Consider the following 23,006-nt stretch of genomic DNA (forward strand, 5'->3'; position numbering starts at 1 on the left):
GGTTGTTCAAGCTTATTTACCGGAAGTTAGGTGGAAGGAAAAAGTGTGGTAGGCTTTCAGATAAAAGTAAAGATTGCTTTTCATTTGGAAATCAAGGTACTACAGTCTAAAGGAAGAGTGGGGATGCACAGAATTCACTTTAAGTGAAGTCCAGTGTAAGTTTCAAACTTAGTGAAGATTTGGGGACCAGCTGGTGCAGGTCCACTGTGTTTATTAAGTCCACACTCATCTGGTTGGACATTTTAGACATTCCTTTGTTTCTTCTGCTGTCAAGCTTTATGTAAATGGTTAACTTTACCAAAACCTGTTTAAATGAACCAATATCATCAAAATAACAAGAAATAGAGACTGGAAGTATTTCAATTTGAGTATAATTAATCTATACAATATATGATTTTCTTTTTCTAAAATTGACAAATATTTTTGCTATATTCAATTTCTTTAGCTGTATCTGTAGATTGGCCCAACTTTAGTTTTATTTTCTATTACACCATTTTAGATCAAGGCAGTCTTATTTCTGTTTGTGAAAACAGGGAACATTTTCAATAATTTACTCAAATTTATTTTACATTTTTTGGCACAAGAAACGTAAAACAACTCCCTGGCTGCAGTGCGCGCTCCCGACACAGGGGAGCAGATTTTTACAGGGGAACAGAATTTCCCACAAAACCTGGAGCTGGACTAGAAATTAAGATTTGTGAAAAATGAAAGTACTCTTAAAATAAAAATTAATTCACGTATGCATTGCATTTCGAAAATATTAATTCCCCTTGAACTTTTTTCCACATTTCTTCAATATATTTTGTTATCAGCGTCATCATCATAGACCTCATGGTAACGCTGTTTACATATCACCATGGCAACAAGGTGAAACTGAAGTCTTCTTCGGTGTTGATTTTTGCAACGGTTATATTATCTAAAAAGGAGGTACTTCTCGTTGAATTGCTTATGAGGTGACATTTATTCATCAGAGACAATGTCAGATATTTTGTGCTCGTGGCTGAACCGTGAACTAAGGCTCTCTGAAACCGTAGGTAAGTATAAATTAAAACAATCCTACGTAGAGCTAGCTTCATTGGGCTAACGCTAACGCAATAAATGCCTCAATGCAGTTGTGCGATGAAAATGCTTCGTACATTTTTAGCATTTTGTTAAAAAAAAATGACATTAAGTTTTAAAGGCATGGCACAACTGTGCCTGTGGTTTTGATGTCTTAGATTTGAGTTGCGAATATCTGAGCACAGAACTTTCTGAACTTTATAATTTATCAAAAGTTTATGACACCATCATTGCTGTCTGTTTCTTAGACGCCAGGAACTTTTGCAAGGATTTCTCTAATGGCTACCTATTCGGAGAGATACTTCATAAATATCAGATGCAGGAGGATTTTAATATGTTTCTGAAAAGCGAGTAAGTTCCATATTGTGAAACTAGTGATTATATAGCACCTTTCAAAAGTTCAATGCAAACTTTACTTAATTGGAATTATATGTGGTAGGCCAACTCACATGCTTATTAGAATTACAATTTATAATTTGTTGTTTCTATACACATGTACAATGAGATTAAAACCAACTCCAAAACCAGTGCAAACAGTGGAAGATGTAAAATATCAACATAAATATGGTGGTATTACATACATACCTACCTACATACATGTACATATAACCACCATGTGACTAGCACATAGCTTTGAGTAATAAGAGCTTTCTGGAAGTACTTGTTTTTGTTCTGTACATATGTACATACATGTACATATAACCACCATGTGACTAGCACATAGCTTTGAGTAATAAGAGCTTTCTGGAAGTACTTGTTTTTGTTCTGGTGCACCTGTAGCGCTTCCCTGAGGGCAGCAGGTCAAACATGTTGGAACCAGAGTGGGAGCTGTCCTCTGTGATGGTTATAGCTCTACTGGGGCAGCTGAGCCCCAGTAGAGCTCAGCTGCCAGAGAGGGAAAATGGGGGCCAACAATCCTTTGAGCTGCCTTTATGCCTACATAAATGGATGATGGATGAAAGTGCACTTTGTGAGATGGTCAAACTTATGGGATTGTTTTATAACCTAGCCTTGCTGTGAATCCCTCCACTACTTTATCACAGACTTAAACTGTTGGGCTCCTTGGTCTTAATGATGCCGTTTATTCATTGACTAAAACTGGTTGAACTGGACTTTACTTAAGAATATCAAAGTGAAAGGGGAGGAACATAGAAGAACACCAAACTTTACATTGTTGAATAAAAAAGGAGTAACTTCACAACTTTGTACTGTTTTGTGTTGGTTTATCACATGAAATCACAACACAGCTTGATGTAGAATCATTCAGCCCCAGTTTGACCATGGTAGATTTTAAAGTAGGTGATAAAATGAAGTCCAGATTCTTCAAAAGCAATGAAATAAACCTCCACCCCAGTACTGAACTCAACATTTCTAATCAAATACCAAACTCAATGTCATACTGTTTGCCAACAAATTTAAAGTGTTCAGCAATCATTAAATTACATTTTTTATTTTAGTTCCTCCGACGCCAAAACCAATAACTTTTCACGGCTTGAGCCAACTATTAAGCGTCTGGGGGTCAGCTTCAATAAGAGCACAGCCCAAGATCTGATGCAGAAGAAGCACGGTGTCGCCACAAACCTTCTTTACCAGCTCTACGTCGCACTAGAAGAGAAGAAGCCTGCAGGAACCAGCCGGGTGGTGAAGCTGCCCTCCCTGCAGAAAAGGGAGTCTGAAACCCAGTCCTATGTAAGAGCATTGAATAAATGTGTAAGGTATTTTGCAGTAAGAGAGGTTAGAGGCTAGTGTCTGTGGATAATATGCTCTTTACCAATACTCAGCTGACTTTTACCTTTCCATTTGAATTCAAAATTAGTAGATTGATAATTGATATTATGACAAAAAATGTAAAAAGTATTTTTCCTTTTATACAGCAACTTCCTCAGGTGGTGTCACCCAACGCAGACCAGTGTCTTCCGGAAATTACTCAGGATAATGAATGTAAAGAACTGGATGATTTGTCTAAGGCGATCCTACCCATTCAACAAATGAAGCTACCCAAAATCCAAGATGAGAGAAAACTAGAAAAGAGCGAGAAGGTAAAAAATATGGAAAATAAAGTACATTTTTACTCTTCTATTCAGTTTAACCTAAATATGCCTGGGTTTGTGGAAAACATACACGTGGTCCTTAGAAGCTTGATAATGTGGGGAAATGTGTGAGTTGCAGATTGGTCATCAGAAGTTCATTGACTTAATTGTGACCAATACGAAGCTGCTAAAGCCACTGGACTCCAATGTAGTTCTCAGGAAAAAGAGTAATCAGGAGGAGCTCAAAGAAAAAGAAGTTCAGGTTTGATCAAGATACAAACATTTATGTGAATCTTTTCATTTTGCAAAAGGAAGGGTTTTTTTTGTTTTGTTTTGAGAATAGGGTTCTAGGATAATTGTTCTGCTTTTCCAACTGCTTTGCTTGTGCAGATGGTCCAGGCTGAAATAGCCAAGTTTGAGGAGAAACAGCACAAACTTGCCAACTCTAGTTATGTGACCTTGTCAAGGTAAGAGAAAACGGTAAAGTTAATATAAGATACTATTTTATTTAAATGGTTCTGTTTGTAGAGTTGTATACTTTTATATTTATTATTTTCAGCCCCAGTGACCAATCCATCCCTGCAGACTCTTCTCTTAGTCCCGTCATACAGGACATTGAAGTCCCTGCAGATAAACCAGATAAAGTGACAATACAATCCAGCACCAAGTATGTACAGGGGATCCGGCAGCAGCTGAAGGAGAATGCAGTGGCTAGAGAAGAGAGACAAAAAAGAGTAGACAGATTTCTATTGGAGCAGTATAAAGCGCGTGAATCTCTGCAGGTAAAACTTTGTGAAGTTATATATCCCCAACAGAAACAAATACTCACAGTGGCATCTGTTTTTGTTCTGGAATTTTGCATATCCGCGAATATCCTCAATCACATTGTCCTGTACCATGGTTTTAAACCTCTGTTTCAGGAGGCGCAGCTTGAAGACCAAATGGTGCGTCGTCTGACTCGTCAGACGCAGCAGGAGCAGCGTTTGGCTGAGCAGCTGATGCAGATACGGAAGCAGAAAGAGGTGATTTTGGAGAATCGCCTGTTCAGAGAGGAGCAGTACAAACGTCAGAGAGAAAAGGATTTTCAAGAAGCTCTGGACAAGGAGGCGGTGAGAAGCATATTCAGTCATTCTATGGGTGGTCACTGCAAAAACAAAATCTTGCCAAGTACTTTTGCATGGTTTCTGGAGCAAATATCTGTATGCACTTGAAAAAAGACAAAGCTAACTTAAAAGTACATTGTGATCCAGATATATGGGCTTGTTTTAAGTAAATACTTCTTGACCATAGATTAAAAAGTACTATAGTTTCACTGGCAGATGTTTCCCTTATTACATGGTGAAAAATGTGTTATTAGTGACATAATCTGCCAGTGGAACTAGTACATTGTCAACAATGTTAGCACATTTTTAGCTTTAAACAAGCTTCTGTATCTTGCTCAGAAGAAAGTGACTTGTAAGTTAGCTTTGTGTTTTTTCAAGCGTACAAAGATATTTGCACTCAAAACCCAACAAAATACAAGTGAGATTTTGTGGTTTTGCAGTGTTTCCATAGGGATTTCAAGGAAATGTATGGTTTTGGTGGCTTTGAGTTAATGTGTGGTTGTGTTGTTTGGTGTTATGAACAAAAGAATTTGTAAAATAGACAATTTTACAAGCGTGGGTAAGTAATAATTATTAAAGTAAATTTAATGATGGAACTTGACTTAATGTCATGTTTTGATTGTTGATTCTATGTTGCATTGTGTTTCTGTGTTTGATATGATGTAAAGCACTTTGAAATGCCTTGCTGCTGAAATGTGCTATACAAATAAAATTTGATTGAAGTAAAGAATGGCATTGACAGATTTCAATATTTAAGTAAGAATTCATTATTGTCTTAATTAGTTCCAACAGCAACATAAAGATTTTGCCATGCTGCCTCTACTAAATCCTTGCTTCTGCCTGGACCTGTTGCAGGTTCTGGCTGAGCATGCCAAATTGGCTCGAGCAGAAGAGATCGAAAAAGAGATTGAATTTTGCAAGATGGTAGCTGCAGAGCGTGCTCACGAAAAACATATGAAACACTACACCATCTGCTCAGAGACTTTGGGACAGATAGTGGACATGGCAACCACAGTCGGAGAATATCGCAGCATCACGGAGAAGTACGTGACATCCTCGCTTTTAGAAATATGCAAGAAACAAAGTATTGTCAGTAGTGGTGCACTAATTGCAGTTTTCTGGCTGACCAGAGATCAACGATCTTTAAAAAACCTAACTTGCCAATTTCGATTTTCGCCAATACCAATGTTTTTGTTGCTGAGCTGGCAACAGGGGAGTAACTATTGTTAACTGTGAACATGCAGACATATCCTGGTGGGTCGGGCTGTCAGTCAACCCTCTCACAGCAGAGCAACAGAGGACGGTGGCCAATTTTCTACCGAGGTAGATAAGATTAGTGGATAAGATTGGCTTCATATTTAAGTATTGGGCGATCACCAATCTCCTAAAATTAAGAAAATCGGGGCCAATTTATCAGTACACTCCTAACTGTCAGTGGAATACTTATTTTCAAATTGACCTCTTAGATTTTAGACAAAACAAAATGACATTTTTGTGAAAAGGAACCTAAGTTGAATACATGTTTCTGCTATCACAACTTAATGATCTGAAAGATGCAACTGAGTAAGTAAAAGTTCAAATCCTACAGATATTCTCATTGACTCATGATTCATAGTGATGTCATTAGGGTGTTCGTTCATTTAATAAAATACAGCATGAAAATTAGCAATAGTCTGTTAGAGTAATGCATCTGTTGCTGCACACTATCGGTCAGCAGGCCGGAAAAAGCTTACTCAACTTATCCCCCGTTTACAAAAAAGTCTAATTCAGCTTTTTGGAAATGCTTCTAGATCAGCAAAATGCAATAATATTCTGTGCAATAAGCTTGTCAGGACAAATACTGCTGCTAAACGTAGAAGGTGTATTTTGTATTTGAATCCAGCCAATGTATATACGTAAAAAAAAGAACTATTCATAAGCGCTAACATGCTTATGACTGCAATGATAATTATGTTGTGTTATTTTATGAGCAGTTAAGTAGTTCATCTGTTTTGTAATAAGGGGAATTTGGTCATTTTATAATTTGTGTTTTGAATTTTTATGTAAATTCTATTGTAGCTGATTATTGTATTAGAGTCTCTTAGTGGCCAGCTCAACAATTACTGGATGCAAGGTACTTTGTGTTAATATCTCATTTAAAAAATATTTTTCAACTGTTTAATAAATAAATCTGTTTATGAAACAACACTTAAATTATCTTTTGATATTGTTTAGTAATTTATGACCCTGAAGCCATTTTTTAGATCTATGGTCTAATTGTATCCACAATTTAAAGTCTACATTTGCTTCTTGACATTTTTCATTCTGTCATTTTCAGTCTTGTTCCAGAGAAGAAATATAAAGAGTGGAAGGAACTGTTCATTCGGGGTGTTCCCTTCTACGAGTCACAAAAAGACATTGAGCCAGAGATTTTATTCTTAGCAGCATTAAGCCCCTCAGACCTTAAGAAAGAGGAGGTACTCAACAACCTGGATTATGATGAATACACTGTGAGTATGAAACTTTACTTCACTACTTTTAAATTCAGTCGGTGTGCTTTGCCAAAGATAACACATGGCTTTCTTTTTTCTTTTTAATAGAAGAAAGCTTTTTTTTAAAATTCTGTTTTATTTTTAAGAATATGATTGGTGTGTGGACATGGCCAAAGGCTACAGAAGAAACAAAGTTACCACCGAGCATCAACGACATTCTCGCATATGCTATCCAGCGAATTAAAACTATTGCTCATCCAACTGTTGCGGAACCGGCCACGACCGTTCCTCTATTTTCTATCAAGTCCTGCATCAAGGGCAAGGTTTGCCAATGCAAGAGCAAATGTATGGCCAAGATTGCTGAAGGTTTAAAATCTTTGAAGAAAAGAGATTTTCGTATCAAGGCTTGCGTCCTGGGCAAGGCTTCCTCAGGCAAGACCACATGTCTGGCCAAGATTGCTGAAGGTATACAATTTTATTTAAAAATGTGTGCCTTTTAGAGTTCACACATTAAAAGTGTTTAGCCCTTGTGATTTCTACTTTGCTGTTGAAATATAAAGTTAATGTTTCCTACCCAGCGCATGGCGTCACTGTGTTGTCGCCTGACACACTGATTGAAGAGGCGCTGAGGTCTGCTAAAGAAGGAGAGAAGGTAAATTATAGTGCTGGAACTTCTGTCTCGAGGCTTTTTAACCTGCAACTGATTTGCCATTTAATCTTAGTTGTTGATCTTAGTTCAAAGTTTAAAGCAGATGTTTTTTTGTGTTTTTTTTTAACAATATAGGCTACAGATCAGCAGGAGGAGAAGGAGAGCGAGCAGTTTTTTAAACCCCCCACACCAGTTCAGTCAGGTGGTTTATTGAAGCTGCTTTTTCTGTACAGTCTCTTGCAAAACTATTCATGCCCCTGGAAAGTTTTCACAATTTTGGCATGCTGCAAACTCAAATTTTAATGTATCTCATTGGTATTTATGTGATGGACCACTATGAAGTAGAGCACAATTGTGAGGTGGAAGGAAGTTCATTTTTACTCTGTCCTATGCACTTTCTCCTTTAAGTAAAAAAGTTGAAAATGTATAAAAATGCTTTTCCGTGGGACTAAGTAAAATTTTTATTGAAGCTGCTTATGTACTTTTATTTTGCTTTGTTTTTCTTTCTTCTTCCTTTCTTTCTTTCTCAGATTCTAGCAAACCAGAAGAAAAAAGAGAATGTAGTAACAAAGTGAGTGTTCAAGGGTGCTCATAATGAAATTTTAATACACTGTTTTAATTTTGTATTCCTTTGTACATCACACATTACATTGATCTCTCTGGTATTACGGAGGATTTTTCAACTAGTAACATAACAAAGAGACTTTGAGAATCCTAATATTCAAATGAATGCATTTTAGGCATAATTATTCCAGACCTAACATCTGTTTGTAATGAAACATATCTACTTTCACTTTCTGTTATGTGTTTATGCAGATGGCCTCGATTGCAGCATCAGTAGAAAGGGAGCTGAAGAAAGGAAATACCATTCCAAATGAGCTGATAGTGGACATTGTAGTTGACGCAATCAGGTAATAATGATGTTACATGAACTATGAAATACTATTTGCATGGATTAGGCAGGCCAACTGTTCTAAGTAGGTTGACTGTGGTTCAGTGGGTAGTTGTCTTGCAATTGACAGGTTTTCAGTTCCAGCTTTCTCTTGTCACATATCTGCGTATATATGGCTGAAAGTGGCTCTAGTATAAAGCACTGTGAGCTATCAGTATGACAGGAAAATGACTACACAATTTTAGTTGATTTTATTGTACCATATTTGATAAAATGGTCATTGGTGTATTGAACTAAATGGTTGGTTTCTATTAATGCGGATTTACAACAAGCACTAAAATAGCTGATTTCTTCCCATTAGTCAGGTTTCATCTCAGTCAGGTTGGATCCTGGATGGCTTTCCAACTAATATCGGTCAAGCCCAATTGCTGGAGAAAGCTTTGGGTGGGTTTGTGGAAGAAGAACACGGCACTGAAATCAACACATATGAACTTGTTCCTAATCCAGAGCAGCTCAAACCACCAACACCTATTCCGCCTGTGCTGGACGTGGCTCTTCTGCTGGATATATCTGATGAGTGTGTGATTAGAAGGGCATCCACAGATAAAGGTACAATTATGTGATTGGAGCTTTTTGCTCTGTGTTATGAAAAAGAACAAGGTAAATGTTTTTGGTGCTCATGTGGTCATTTTCGTCCCAAAATATCTAAAGATGCTGCTGCTGCAACCTCCCAACCAGCAGATACCACCAGGTTTTCTCCACACATTACACACAGGTAGTACAGCGTTACACCCAGGTAGTACAGCGTTACATACAGATAGCACAACGTGATCAGGCAGGAATACTGCTGGATTGAATTCTTCTGCATGACTGTAATCTCGAGGTTTGAACTTGATTTGATTTTTTGTGGAAGGATTGCAGCTTTTCAGGATACCTGGCCAGAGCTAGAAAAGTGGTATGGTGAAAAGCAAAACATTTTGGTTAATATCAACGCTGATGTGGAAGAGAGGGAACTTTATAACAAAGTGGAGTCGTCCCTGTGTGAGGTTATGAAAGAGCAAGAAGAAGGTGACTTTTTTTCTTTTTACCATTTTAATGTTGATGTTTAGCTGTTAAAGTCAGGTAATTTAGTCAATTATTCCAAATAATTAAATGATTAGAATACTTTAATTCAAAGAAACCTCCTTGCTTTTAAACACTGATAAGATTTTCACTGCTTAAGTACAGAGACATTTGTATTTGAATTTGTCAACATGTTTTTCCTGAAATCTTGCAATTAATTCCCTCAGGTATTCCTGAGGGAAGTTTGGGAATTGAGGAAATCCCAAAAGGTGTGGAAACAAGAAGAAGTTCTAAATCCGTTAGGAGGGGAAGAGACTCAGGTGAGATTTCACACTTATGACATGATTTGATCACGTCATGCAGTTATTTTAAAGTTAATTTGTGTTTGTCAACATGTTCTATTGTGCAGGAATACAATATTTACTCAAATCTTGCGATTGACTCCCTTATTAGTTACTGGGTTTCATGCTGGTGAAGATGGTGTGTTAGATTTCATACCAAGAAGGAAGAGCAGCTCCATCTTTAAGGCAAAGCAAGGCAAGGCAGATTTATTTATATATAGCACCTATCAGCCAAAAGGAATTCAAAATGCTAATATAAAAACAAAAATCTAACAACAGATCAAATCAATAAAATCAAAGAAAAAAATTGGGTTAAAAGTAGGCATCAGCAAATAGGATATTTTTTTAAACTAGTTTTTGAAAAAACTTGAGGTGTGAGCATTCCTGCAGTGAACAGGTAGTTTATTCCAGATTAGATTTTTGGTGCATAATAACTAAAAGCTGCTTCAGCATGCTTTGTTGGAACTCATGGAATAGTAATTAGGTTTAGTTCAGATGTTCTTAGAAGTCTTGAGGGTTCATAGCAATTAGGGGTGCACCAATAAATCACCCCCGATTTCCTTATTTTTTGAAGATCGGTGATCAATGCGTAAATAGGAAGCTGATCTTAACTACTGATCTTATATACCTCAACAAAGATTTAAAAATCTGTCACATTCCTCTATCGCTTTGCTGTGAGCAATAGAGGACATGATCAGCCGGCTGATCATGTCTGCACATTCGCACTTAAGAATAGTCACCCCACTGTTGCCAACTCAGCAACTAATTTACCATGAAACAAAACAATTGGTATCAGCCAAAATCAGAATCGGCAGGTCAGGTGATCAGCCAGAAAATTGTGATTGGTGCATCCCTAATAGCAATGAACAGACCAGAGATGTAGCCCGGGATTTTACCTTAAAGTCCTTTGTAAACCTTCAGTGAAATTTTGAACTCTATTCTTTGAGCAACAGATAACCAATGTAAAGACCGGACTAATATTTTGGTCTCGATTTGTATTAGAGGAGACTCTCGCTGTGGAGACTCTTCAGCTTCTGAAGAGGCTTGATCAATAGGATCAAGGGGGACTCTTGATCTTATTGATTTTTTTGGCAGTCTGGGCAAAATAACATTATAATAATCGAGTCTCCTAAAAACAAAGGCATTAATTATTAATTTTTCAGAGTCCTGTTGAACATGTTAAATCAGAACATGTTAAACTAATTTAAAGGAGATGTGCATTAATTTTTAACCTGTGCCTATTCTGACCAAAAACTGAAAATTCATTTTTTTCATTACTTTACTGAAGAAAATTTAGACTCATCCAAATGTTAATCTGTTTAATACATTTATCAAATACATGCACCTGACTAAAGTCTCCTGGTAATAGGCTAATATATAGTTGTGTTTCATCAGCATAATTATGGTACTCTACATTTTTATTCTGCAAAATTTCAAAGGAGAAAATTATGTTGATATTGAAGAGGAGAGGACCCAGAGTAGAACCTCGGGGAACTCCACAGAGATTTTATTTAGTTTAGATTTATGTGTGAATATGGATAGAAAGAGGGGAAGATATTCAAATGAGATTTTACTCTTGATCTAAAAATATTTATTAAGACATGATTTAATCAGCTGTTCTTTAATCACGCCTTATACAGTTATTTTAAAGTGAATTTATATTTGTCAAACATTTTTTACTGAGCATAAATACAATATTAACTCAATTGTTGCAATTAATTCCCTCATTAGTCGCCGCTGATCTTCTTAGTGACGATCTGTCGACGGAGGGCACAAGAAGTGTGGAGAGAAGGAGTTCTACAAGGCCCAGCTCCAGCCTCAAGAAGGCAAAAGACACAAGTCAGATTGTACTCTTGATCTAAAAACATTCATTAAGACATGATTTGATCAGCTGCTTTTGAATCATACCTTGTTTTAATGTTAACTTGTACATTTTTGTGTGATGAAAAGGGTTTTCTGACAGTGTGCCACTGTCCGCTGGGTCTATTGACGGAATCAATGACAGCGTCCAACCGCCAGGGTCGTTCACATTAAACCCGCTCTACATAAATGAACCTCTGTCTCCAGTAAGACATACTGTTTTTATTTACATGCTTTATTTGTTTTTAGGTGGTTTCTGAATACCTGCTTATTCTCTACATTTAGTTGTATCTCTTGCATATATTACAAAAAATGTATTCATTTTAGCCACCTTGTAACATGTATAGTACCTTGCAAAGCTCTTTGTAGACCTTTTGTCTTGTTACAGCCACAAACATTTGTGCATTTTATTGATTTCTTTGATAGACTTCTAGTCTCCTATATGTATTATCTGTCAGAGATAACTGATATTACTCTTTTTCCTGTTTTGCTATTACTATCCTCCTTCTCTGCTGTTGATTTAGTTCCCTTATTATCTTTCTCCAGCAAGTACCTGAGTACCTGTGTTCACATTGGAAAGATGTCTGTAATTCTTATGTAAACACCATGAAGCATGTGATGCAGCAGCTGCGTTTACAGCTCACTCTTATTGATCGCCACCTTTTCAACATCAGGTATCATGTTCAGTCTTTTGGTTTCTAGGTTTCAACTCGAAGCACCAACTGCCCTTTGTGTGAAATTTTCCATTTTACAAGCTAACAAGAATTGATTGTTCAGTTAAACCAAACATATTTGGATCCACATTCAGCCAGCAACACCTTGTAGCATATTTTTATTCTTTTTAGAGGTGCAACTAATGATTATTTTAGTTATTAATTAATCTGTTGATTTTTCAGATTATTGGCATAACAAAAGGACACATTCTGCATTTTTCTTCTCAGCCAGTATTAAAAATACATTAATAGATGCAAATAAATAAATAATTCGATTCATTTTGTAGATAATAAAATGCAATAACATGACATTCCTTTAGTGAACATTCGATCATTTGGAGCAAAGGATGCAGATAAAAAACACCTCTAACATCGACATGTAAAAAGCTCAGCCCTTTCTGCTTGACTAACATTAATACAGTGTAGGGCTAATGTGCTTAATATTTTTTGATTAACCGATTACGGTAATCATTGGACAGCAAAAGGTGTTTGATAGGAGATTTTGAATTGGATTCATAATTTGGTTCAAGAATTTGAACCATGTGAAGCTAAAACCACCACTTCAGTAGTTCTGGGTAGAATGGATTTACAGACAAAAATGTTTCCTTCTTTAGTCTCAAAGAAGGAGACTAAAGTATATAAGCCAAAACTACAGTTTGGGCTTATGTGCTGCGCTGAGTACGTTCTTTCAGCAAATGACCCTTTTTCAAGACTATACACTAGTTAACAACTAATTGATTGCTAAATTTGTTGACGATTTTTGCAATAAGCAATTCATCATGATTAACACGATAATCATTTATCGTTCTAATTCTTTTGTTTCTAGATTTTGTTTTGCACTTTTAAAACATGACCTCCTGGTTTTTTCATGTCAGAATAGGCATAAATGTAATTTGTACTAATGTGGGTGCACAGAAAAGGGGTTTAGAAGTGTTTATGGGTGACTTTTTTTCCACAGTATTTTGCAGTTAATGTAAATTTTTCTAATTTTATTGTAAAACTGTGACACTTTTTCAGAGAAAGATACACCCACTTTTTGAGTTGCCCTGACTTGAAGCAGGAGTTAGTTTCTCAGTGGCAGAAGGTGTTCAACAGCGTGCCAGACGACATGAGAGAGGATGAGGAGACCAAAGCGGAGCTTCATCTGAGGCTGGATGTAAGACTACATTAGAATATGCTGTACTGTGATGCAAAAGGAGCAAACAAATTAGGTGCCCGTCATTTAAAAAGGAATGCAAGAACCCTGAATGGATCCGATGTATATTCAGGAGCTGCAGGAACGCCTGTGGGACATTACCGACAAGCGTAAAGAAGAAGACCAGCAGGAGAGGTCAGCTTTCATGTGTGATGGATGGCTGGAGGAGCAATCAGCGTTGCTCATCAATCACTACTCCATGATAATACAGGTAACTTTCTAAATGTATGTAACTGTTTGGTTTATGGTTTGATGTTACAGAAACGTTGAAATCCCAGCATTTCCTTGGTTGTGTCCTATAGGCAGAAATGAACCGTTTCCGTGAAACACTGTGTACCCTGGCGGTCTACTACTGGGGCATGCACAAGCATTTACCACTTAGGACATCTCCCAAAGATTTCAGTATCACACTGCTGAAAGAAACTGGAGCTGAAGATCAGGACAAAGATCAGGTTATGTAAGAACCTTAAATATACAGTGCCTTGCAAAAGCTCTGGAGCTTTTCCAAATTTTCCCAAGTTATAGCCAGAAACCTCACTGGATTTTATTAGGATGTCATGTCATTGACTGGCACAAGGTAATGTAAAATTATGAAGTAAAGGCAAAATGCTACTGTAATTTTAAAAAAATCTGAAAAGTGTGGCATACGTTTGTATTCCACCCCCCATTACACCAACAAACCAGAGAAACAACCAACATGCCCTGGTAACTCTGGCACTTGAATCTATTGACGAGAAAAAACATCAGCTGTGTTTTCCACACATCTGGTCCAAATCAACAAATTCAAATCTGCATGTGCTTTAATACCAGCAATGCAGACAACTTCAAGTTCCAGTCACCACACTGGAAGAAAAAGCAGGATTCGACACAGACATCCTTCATACTAAAGTTATTGTGTTTCTCTATAGAGATATATCTTTTATTTATTTAACCTTGATTTACCCTGGTAGTCATTATCATTTAGATTAAGAGTCTTATTTTAAGGGAGACCTGGCAATAATAGGAGGCAGCATAAAACAAAACATTGGCAAACAGTACACACAAATCACATATATATATATATATATTTATATGAGGTGAGGCTTAAAACTGCTAAAACTCAGGAGTTCTGGGTAGAACATATTTACAGACAAAAATGTGATTGTTTAATTTCTTACAATATAAATTGTTTTCATTTCTATTGTAAGTTTTATACCAAAAACATTGTAATATATATCGTTACTGCCACCTATCACAATAGATATGATCTTTTTTCCATATCACACATCCCTAGACCTAAATGTTATCGAAAATCTGTGTTGAGACCAAAATTGCTTTTTACAGATTCTCTGTTCAAAGAAAAACAACTTTTCCACCCACCTCATTATTATATGTATTTTTTCCTGATCTGCCCCATAAAATCTAATTAAAATGCATTGAATAATGAAGCTGTCACAACACAAAGTCTAAAAAACATTTAAAGAGTATCAGTACTTTTGTACTGCATTGATATTAGTCTAGTTATTGAAATGAACATAAGTCAGTAAATGTGATGGAAAGTTACTAAAGGCTAATGAAAATTGCTTAAAAATGTGTTTTGTTAGTACGGAGCCATTGAGCAGTGGTGTGAAGGAACAGGCAAGCGAAAAAAACCTGCCGTAAGTAGAAGTACATCAGTTGTCCTCTGATAAGCCTGTTGATGCTCACCTAAACACTTCGAAGTATATATGGTGATAATACTCTAAAGTAAGACATTCTTAAGACATTCTGTACACCTGATTGTTCTCTACTTTTGTTAGACCCGCTGACTCCACGAAGTCTTCCTCTAAGATGATAGACAATGTAAATGTTACTTTTAGTGTTCTACTTTATTCTGATCCATAAGCGCAGCAGATACTGATTCTTTTTGTTGTTTCTTCAAGTTATTTCGGGGGAAACTTGTAAGTGACTATGAAGAGGCTCTTCAAGCTACTCAAACTATCAAGGATATGGTAATGTTAATTTTTGTTAGCTTGAAGAGTATTATAAATGTTCTCTACACATTATATTACCTACTATTTTGCTGTAGTGACTCTTGCTGGTCTTTCAATTGTGCAGGTGTCAGTAGAATTCCAGCAGAAAGATGCAGAAGTGCCAGAAGAGACCGTAGAAGAAAAAGAGACCGTATCAAAGAAGACTAGTCCAAAAAGTTCTAAAAAGGAAAAGCAGTCACAAAAAAAGCATTCAGGCATGATACTGAACAACTTTTAGCAAATATATGTACTGTAATTGTCTAATTTCTTTTTTTTAAATCAACCCTCCTGTATAATCTTTTACTTTCCATAGCAATACCTCCACCAGCAGTGGAGATTCCATCCCCAAAACCTCCAGAAAAAACTCAAGAACAAGAAGTTAGAGAGAAAATATATAAAGAACTTACAACTTCTGTGACTCATGAGGGTATGTACATGTACACTATCTGTCCCACTAACATATAGCCAAGTATTTATATTATCATGCAGTGGGTTGTTTTAATGTCTGTTACTGTATGCAGTTATTTTTATGCACAGAGATAACATTGTATTTAGTACTTTATTAGTCAGTGTTTAGCTGGGTATTTGTCCTGTTTCTGTGTGTGTTTTGTAGAAAATTCAATAAAGGTTCGTCTTGAGCTGGTGAAAGATTGCGGCCTGGCGATGGTCAACGCCCTGGAAGACAGAGTGCATGAGACTTTTAGCAAACTGGAGAAGCAGTTTGAATCATGCTATCTGTCCGAAATGAAGTGGTATGATTATATAAACATCTGTTCCCCTCATGGTTTGGTGTGGTTTGACCATATGTGTGTATGTACAGCCCTTTACATCTTGTGATTTACAAATGCATTCATACCTCTTGAAATTCTCCCTATTTTGTCACATTACAATCACAAAGTAGATTACAGTCAGTAGTGTAAACCTGATTTGAATATTTTTGGTTGTAGTGAAACATATTTGTATTCTTAAACAGTGTAAAGGGGGTTTGAACTTCTGTATTTGACCTGTTAGAAAAATAATAGTTTTTTTTAGCTGTTTGATGTAACTCATAATGCCCCACAATGCTTAACAAATGTCTGTCATTTGTTTATGGAACTTTAGAAAATAATTTCGGTTAAATCCATTTATGTTGGACATGTTTTTTTTTTTACCCCTCCAGGGTTTTTTTTGTGGACTCTAGTATCCCTTATAGTAGGCTGACAGGAGAGGGGGAAAGACACACGGCAAACATCATCGGGTCTGGGAGTCAAACCCGCGACAGCCGCGTCGAGGACTCAAGGCCTCCAAACATGGGTCGCGCTATCCCCTATGCCGCCACGGCACGCCCTTGAACATGTATTTTAATAGAACTGTATTTGTTGATCATTTTCAAAACCATACTTTTTTATTTTTTTGTCCGTGTGGGCGCGCTGTAGATATAGATAAAAGCTGACTCAGACATGGTCCAGTCAGAGTCCTGACCTAAATACAGTAAAATGCGATATATGGCATGATTTGAAAATTGATATTCAGAGATGGTCTCCATCCAATCTGACTCAGCCTTAACTATCGTGCAGTGGAGGATGAGCAAAAGATGCTCAGCCTCTTCAGAGCAGCAGGTAGAGATATACCCAAAAGACCTGCTGCAATTCTGATCGAGCATAAATGCACGCCACTATTCACTACTTTGTGCTTGTCTATTCCATAAAATCCCATTAAAGTGCAATGAATATTGTGGTTGTAATAAAATGGGAAAATATTTAGGGGTCTTAAATGCGGCAAGGTATTTTAAACATGTATTGTGTACAGAATGTTTTAAGTTTTCTGTTTCCAGTATCGATCAACTTGGAGAAGTGGTTCGCTACCACATAGAGGCTTCCAGTAAGCTGCAGTACGAGCTGGTGATGGTTTGTAAAGCCTTTCATTGAATCTTTTTAGTATGTTTGGGTGCTTTTATTGTAAAATCTGAGAACAGTTTTTACGTTCTGTACTTTAGGAAGATCGTGAGTTCTATTTGAATGGAGATTGTCTGTTGGTTTCGGGTGTGGTTTTTCCACCGCGTCCCCCTTCCATGGAGAAACCAAATCGGTCCATACTCACGGTGGCTCAGTTGGAATCACTCTTCAATCATCTGTTCAACATGGCTCCATCAGGTTTATGTGTACACCAGAGACTAATTGGACTGTTACTAAGTTTACTGTTCTTCCCACTAATGGCCCATAATTTCTTCTCCCTTCTTTCTGTCTTTTAGGCTTTATGTCCAGCTCTGACTTCTTTTACTTTTTCCAAGATTTGGTCTCTAACAGCACAGGCAGGAGCATTGTACCTGAGGCCTGGACAGATATGATTGAAATGCAGGTATTCAGCAGGTTCGAGGCTCTCAGTGACCAGAGTAGAGGTGGTCTTCTTGAATTTTATGTTTCTGATATCCGTTCATTTGTAATGTTTTATTTTTTTAAAGTGTAGCAGTGTTTCATTTTTTTTTTTGAAGTGTAGCAGTGAATACAGCGTAATTTATTTTTTTGAATGAGCAGTAAATGCCATGTCCTGTCTCTTGCTTTCAGCTGTTAGAGATTAATACTTTGCTAACTGATGAATTTGAGCTGATCGACTGGCGGCGCTTTCTGCTCAGCGCTACTCTCCCGTGGCCGCTTCCCTCTCTGTCACAGCTGCTGTATTTGTTGAAACAGTTTAAGGAAGCAGATACTGATAACACTGGATATATAAACGAGGACCAGTACCTACAGGTTAGGATCTATCCTGAACCCAGATTTCACACTAATTTGAACTATGTGTGTGTGACTTATAACATGTCCAACCCTGTTCTGTTTGTTTGTGAGAAAAATAAACATATAATGTATAGATACAAGCGGTCACAGAAATTAGTTTCATGGATTGGTTGATCAGCTTTTCTTTTTCCTTCTTAACAGGTAGAGTTGTGGTTTCCTGGTCAGAGTGTCCAGAAAGTTCCTGAGGATCCTTTAGAGCCTCTCCCCTACGACCGTTCAGCCAACCTGCAGAAGGTAACAGGCTAGAGTTTAACTTCTTTATTTCTAATCTAAAAAGAAACTTGATTTGTCCACACCATAAACTTGAATTATTTTTCAGTTGAATTTTACGTGACAGAGCAACCCATAATTGTGAAAGGGAAAAAACATAATGCATGGTTTTAATTTAAAATTAACAATATCAAAAGTGTGTCACAAAAAAATCCAGTACAGTTAATTTCCCTCAGAAGTTCCTCAGTTAGTAGGTATATTTCACCTGTGTGTAATCTCACTTCATATATAAAAGATTGGTAAATGTTTGCAAATGTTTGTTGAATAAAAGCCAAAAAATGTGCTGTTTACAGTTCATCACACACCATGTCAGAGGACACAGAAAACATGGGAAAAGGTGTGCCGGTCAGATGAAACCGGAATAAAACCTTTTAGCCAAACATAATCTATAGTAGAAATGTGGCCATGGTGGCGGCAGTATCATTATGAGTAGATACATAGATTTTTCACAGGTGTTCTCCATCCAGTATCATTGAGAATGTGAAAATGTTCTAGAGGTATGGATACATTTGCAAGGGAGCCTAAGTAATTTAACCTTTGCAGTTTTTACATTCTACTATTTTTGATTACACAAAGATGGTGGAACTTTTGTTTTGTCTTACGTTTACATTTCAAATTAACACACCTGCGAAAGACTGAAATAATTATTAATTGATACTTGTATCAATTTGTTTCTGTTGTAGTTCTTTTTCCAGATGTTTGCAGACCATTCCTCCTCTCCCCCTCTGCTGGATTATGTGTCCATGCTGCAGTACTTTGCAGCCAACCCAAACCCCAAACAGGGCTTTATCAGAGCACTTAGTGTAGTGTTGGGGAAACATCTCCAGCAGCCATTACTGAGCCTTCTCGTAAATGTGAGTATATAAAAAGCAAAGTGAGTCAAATCAAACCCAGATGTACTGTTGTGCTATATTTCTGTATTTGTTAGATTATTTTATATGAGCCAAAAATAATTACAGAGACACGCACATTTCTTAAATTGACATAAAGGTTTTTTTTAATACAGTCTCTGCCTGGCACGGAAGAAACCACAGAGCCCACATCCTTCAAGTTCACTGAAGACTACAAAGAGGAGGATGCTCTGTTTTCATCTTGCAGTTTTTTTAAGGACGAGGAAGTTTCCATTTCTGCTCTACTTAACGTCATCTGCCACAAACTCATCAAGATGGGGGGTATTTCCCTTCCTCCAGGGAGCATGAGTTATGAACAACACAAACAGGTATTTAGGAATTTCAATTGAACAAATTACTAATATTTAGGTTGGGAGGAAAATGTGTTCCACTATATTGTGGAGCACACAATTCATGTTACATTCTGTTAAATCTGTAATAATGACGAATTACCCAGAGAGCAACGGTAGACCTCATTTAGCATCTCCAGTTCAATTTAAGCTTCATTTAACCAAAGCTCTTCAGAAGTGTTACACAACACACATAACACCAGATTGGATTTAATAACTAAATATAAGTATTGTGGTTATAAAATGAATGTGTAAAGAATTTAGCCTAGTCCTAATTTAGAAGGTAACAACGGAGAGAGAATGAATTGTTAATGAAGCAGGCAGGTCTTTTGTGCTCGGCTGTTTTAGTAGGTTTGTCATCAATCTAAAACCTAAAAATGCATTGCCCTGCATCATGATAATATCATAGAGACTCTTCAGGCTGGCTTCAACAATAATTTATTGAGTTCTGTGTAAGAAAAGCAGAGATAAAAGGTTGAATTTCAGGGATACACCAATTCTATTCCCATAGTTCATCCAATATGCTTGGATTTTTGGTTAGAATCAGACACATTGAGAAGATACTGATTACTTTGGAGCCTCTTACGGTCCATTTTGGCAAGTATTCAAGGCAAAAATGGTCACTAGGAATTGTTTGTCTTTATTTTTATTACTGACGTTTTCTGACCTGCTAATTAATCTTTTTGTCTCTGCTGTCTGTTTAGAATCTTGAGAATGTGTACATTGAGATGGGATATGAGTGCACTGAATCAGTCCCATTCTCTGTTATTTATAAGCATCCATACACCCACATGCTGATGGAAACTTCAACAAACTTCCAGCTCATTGTAAGTTTTTGCAAATTTTTAAGTATGCTCATTGATCTTCTTATTCCTATCTCACCCAACATTTAGTTGCACTATTTGCATTATATGCATTATATGTATTTATCCTGCCCCCACCTTGTTTGCAAATCATTATTATTTTAACCAATAATACCAATACTAATGTTTTAACTGTCTTTCCTTCAGAATATTCTGAATACTACTGTCCCATCTGGATGAAAAGGAATTTTAACCGTTTTTGTTTAATCTTTACTTTGTTGTTAAATAAACAGACAATGCAACCATACCTGCACTGACTGAAGTGGTTTAAACTGAACTGAAATTTGGGATTGCATTATGTTTGAAACAACAATCACCTCAGTGATGGCAGGAACGACCTCCTTAACTTGCCTTTTCTCTTCGTCAAGCACTCCTGCAGTTTTTCTGAGTGACTTGCTTTTCTAATGGCCTGCCTAACACAAGCAGCATCATTTGTGCTTACAATGAGAGCATTGCCCAGGATAACCTGCTTGTCAAGCTTCACTGGCTACAACCAACCAAAGCACATTCAACACCTAACAGAGTTCATTCTGCAGAACTCCCTATTCGTTTATGTAACATCGGTTTATATGACATTTACCTATTTGTTCATGGTTGACTCCCAAGGAGAAGGACTTTGTGTTTTTTAAGAAGGTAGTAAAGAATATGTTTGTCTGCTTTTTGAAGGTATTTTGTGTCTTTTTGGAAAAGTCTTCTAAACTTTTTCAAACTTTTTTTTTGAAAAAGTGTGATTAAACCAACTGAGAAGAAAACAAGAGAAACAAGTCACTGTGTGTTTGTTTAAACATTCACTATAATTTTAACAGCTCATCTTTGCTGCCATTTTCATCTTTTTTTTTTGTCCTCTGCTTTAATGGGTTTATTACATTTACATGTCTGCAAAAGCAGTAACTCTGCTCTGTGCTGTAGAAAACAGATCTATGTAAAATTATGTGATCCCTTACAGACTTCTTTGGTTTTTGATTTTTGTAAAACGTAAGTGTTTTATTTTCATTTCTCCTCATCCCAGTTTATTCACTCACTTCAGGTATTTGATTTTGTTTGGATTTGTTTTCTTTTTGTATGATTTTATTCTAGTTCATTCCTCCTGTTAGCTTAGATTCCTATTCAAGGCATAGAATTTATTTTGTTAGAATTTCTGTTTTGGTTTCCCTCTTGTGTCATCCTTATTTCACTCAGTCTGCCATTCACTCCCCTTCCCCAGCTGCTGATTATTTACCTCATCACCGCTCCCTTCCCAGCTGCAGTAAGTTTCCCTAATGACTCCCTACTCTGTATATTTACCTTCCAGACTCATTGCTCTCCACTGGTTCCCTCTGTTAACCTGCTTCTCTCTGTTGCACCTTCTTACCCTCCAGCCATATCTCTAGTTGCCCACTGGTCCTCAGTTCAGTTTTGTTATTTCATTTTTTAAAGAAAGTATTTCCTCCAGCTCTCTGCACTTGGGTTCTCCTTTAAACTTGCATCATGACAAATATGTCAATGACTTTGCATCATGGCAGGATGTGTCTGTAAAAAGTTTTAACCGACTTCATATCGTCTGGCAGTAAACATACCTCTTTAATTTTTCACAAGTTGATTTTTATTTCTCTTTGTTCTCTTAATAAACATATTTTGTGTTGAATCAGATTATCTGTTTCTGATAGTGAAAACTATTTGATCTGAAAGACCTGACTGTGACATAAAAGGCAGAGGAAAAAAATATTTTTGCAAAATTTCTAATAGGCATACAATGAGGGCTTTGGGAACCCTTCTCCCCCCTTTCACTACACCCATGATCTATTTCCCTGCCTTTTCTCTGTTTCTCCCTGGCCTTCTCATTGTCTGGTTTTCAACAATACGGAGCAACGCGCACGGGACAAGTACACACAGAGAAGTTCTTGGAAATTTCTTGAAAAATAAGGAAATAAAAGTACCTCAGAGTTGGACCTATTCCATGTTTCTGCAAGAAAACCCCCATCTTGGATGCATTCTATGATAAGATATACAAATTACAAGTTTAACAGGGTTTAACCCTCCCGACCCCATTAGGGACTAAGGGTGAATAGAAAATGGATGGATGGATGGAAGTTTAACAGGTGCATTTATTTTTTTTTTAGCTTAGTCTCTTTTGTTTTCTGTTTGTGCTGTTTTCATTGATTTGTTTCGGAGTTTGACGAAAAGACTTGAGCTACATACCAGCACATGCTGCTAATAACAGCATGGGTATTGCTTTTTGGATGATCTTTCTTCTGGCTCTTCCTCTGCTTCACTTTGCCAACATCCTAACGGTCTGTCTGATTGGTGAGTATAACTTGAAGATCTCTTTAAACAATTTTGTATCGCTTAGCAAACTTTTGATATCGCGCTGACATAATTTGTTGAGGTAGCTTATAAAAATATTACATGTGCATTTTTTATTTTCTGCCTTGTAGGAGGAAGTCGCTTCTTGTTGATGGATGAAATTTCTCATACCTTGCACCAGCAAGGTCATGAGGTTCGCATGGTCTTGCAACTTAG

General features: G+C 36.9%; 1 protein-coding gene across 3 annotated transcripts; it reads left to right on the top strand.

Annotated features, from left to right (window-relative positions):
* The first annotated feature begins 877 nt into the window (after positions 1 to 877).
* spef2 (sperm flagellar 2) lies at positions 878 to 22,433 on the top strand. Of its 3 annotated transcripts, none has more exons than XM_014476161.2 (41): positions 878 to 1,034; positions 1,308 to 1,410; positions 2,517 to 2,748; positions 2,934 to 3,098; positions 3,229 to 3,351; positions 3,480 to 3,556; positions 3,649 to 3,871; positions 4,010 to 4,198; positions 5,048 to 5,235; positions 6,510 to 6,681; positions 6,810 to 7,128; positions 7,242 to 7,315; positions 7,448 to 7,514; positions 7,843 to 7,883; positions 8,129 to 8,223; positions 8,566 to 8,813; positions 8,916 to 8,979; positions 9,118 to 9,272; positions 9,494 to 9,586; positions 9,720 to 9,803; positions 11,339 to 11,446; positions 11,558 to 11,673; positions 12,014 to 12,141; positions 13,198 to 13,336; positions 13,449 to 13,586; positions 13,678 to 13,832; positions 14,959 to 15,012; positions 15,154 to 15,196; positions 15,277 to 15,345; positions 15,452 to 15,581; positions 15,680 to 15,793; positions 15,980 to 16,118; positions 17,180 to 17,252; positions 17,342 to 17,498; positions 17,597 to 17,703; positions 17,910 to 18,092; positions 18,276 to 18,368; positions 19,088 to 19,258; positions 19,411 to 19,623; positions 20,349 to 20,471; positions 20,655 to 22,433. In XM_014476161.2, exons 1-41 carry the CDS (start codon positions 977 to 979, stop codon positions 20,685 to 20,687), a joined length of 5,256 nt encoding a protein of 1,751 aa, XP_014331647.1. In that variant the 5' UTR covers positions 878 to 976; the 3' UTR covers positions 20,688 to 22,433. The 3 variants fall into 3 exon arrangements, with proteins under 3 accessions (XP_014331647.1, XP_023198776.1, XP_023198775.1); XM_023343008.1 differs by having other exon boundaries at positions 6,810 to 7,029; XM_023343007.1 differs by lacking the exon at positions 9,720 to 9,803.
* The last annotated feature ends 573 nt before the right edge of the window (positions 22,434 to 23,006 follow it).

The sequence above is a fragment of the Xiphophorus maculatus genome, chromosome 12, assembly GCF_002775205.1.
Source record: "Xiphophorus maculatus strain JP 163 A chromosome 12, X_maculatus-5.0-male, whole genome shotgun sequence".
NCBI lineage: Eukaryota > Metazoa > Chordata > Actinopteri > Cyprinodontiformes > Poeciliidae > Xiphophorus > Xiphophorus maculatus.

Coding starts and splice junctions, on each gene's coding strand:
- spef2 (XM_014476161.2), top strand. CDS start 977: ATGTCAGATATTTTGTGCTCGTGGCTGAACCGTGAACTAAGGCTCTCT. Junction 1,411..2,516: donor AATATGTTTCTGAAAAGCGA/GTAAGTTCCATA, acceptor TTTTTATTTTAG/TTCCTCCGACGCCAAAACCA. Junction 17,704..17,909: donor CAGATATGATTGAAATGCAG/GTATTCAGCAGG, acceptor TCTTGCTTTCAG/CTGTTAGAGATTAATACTTT.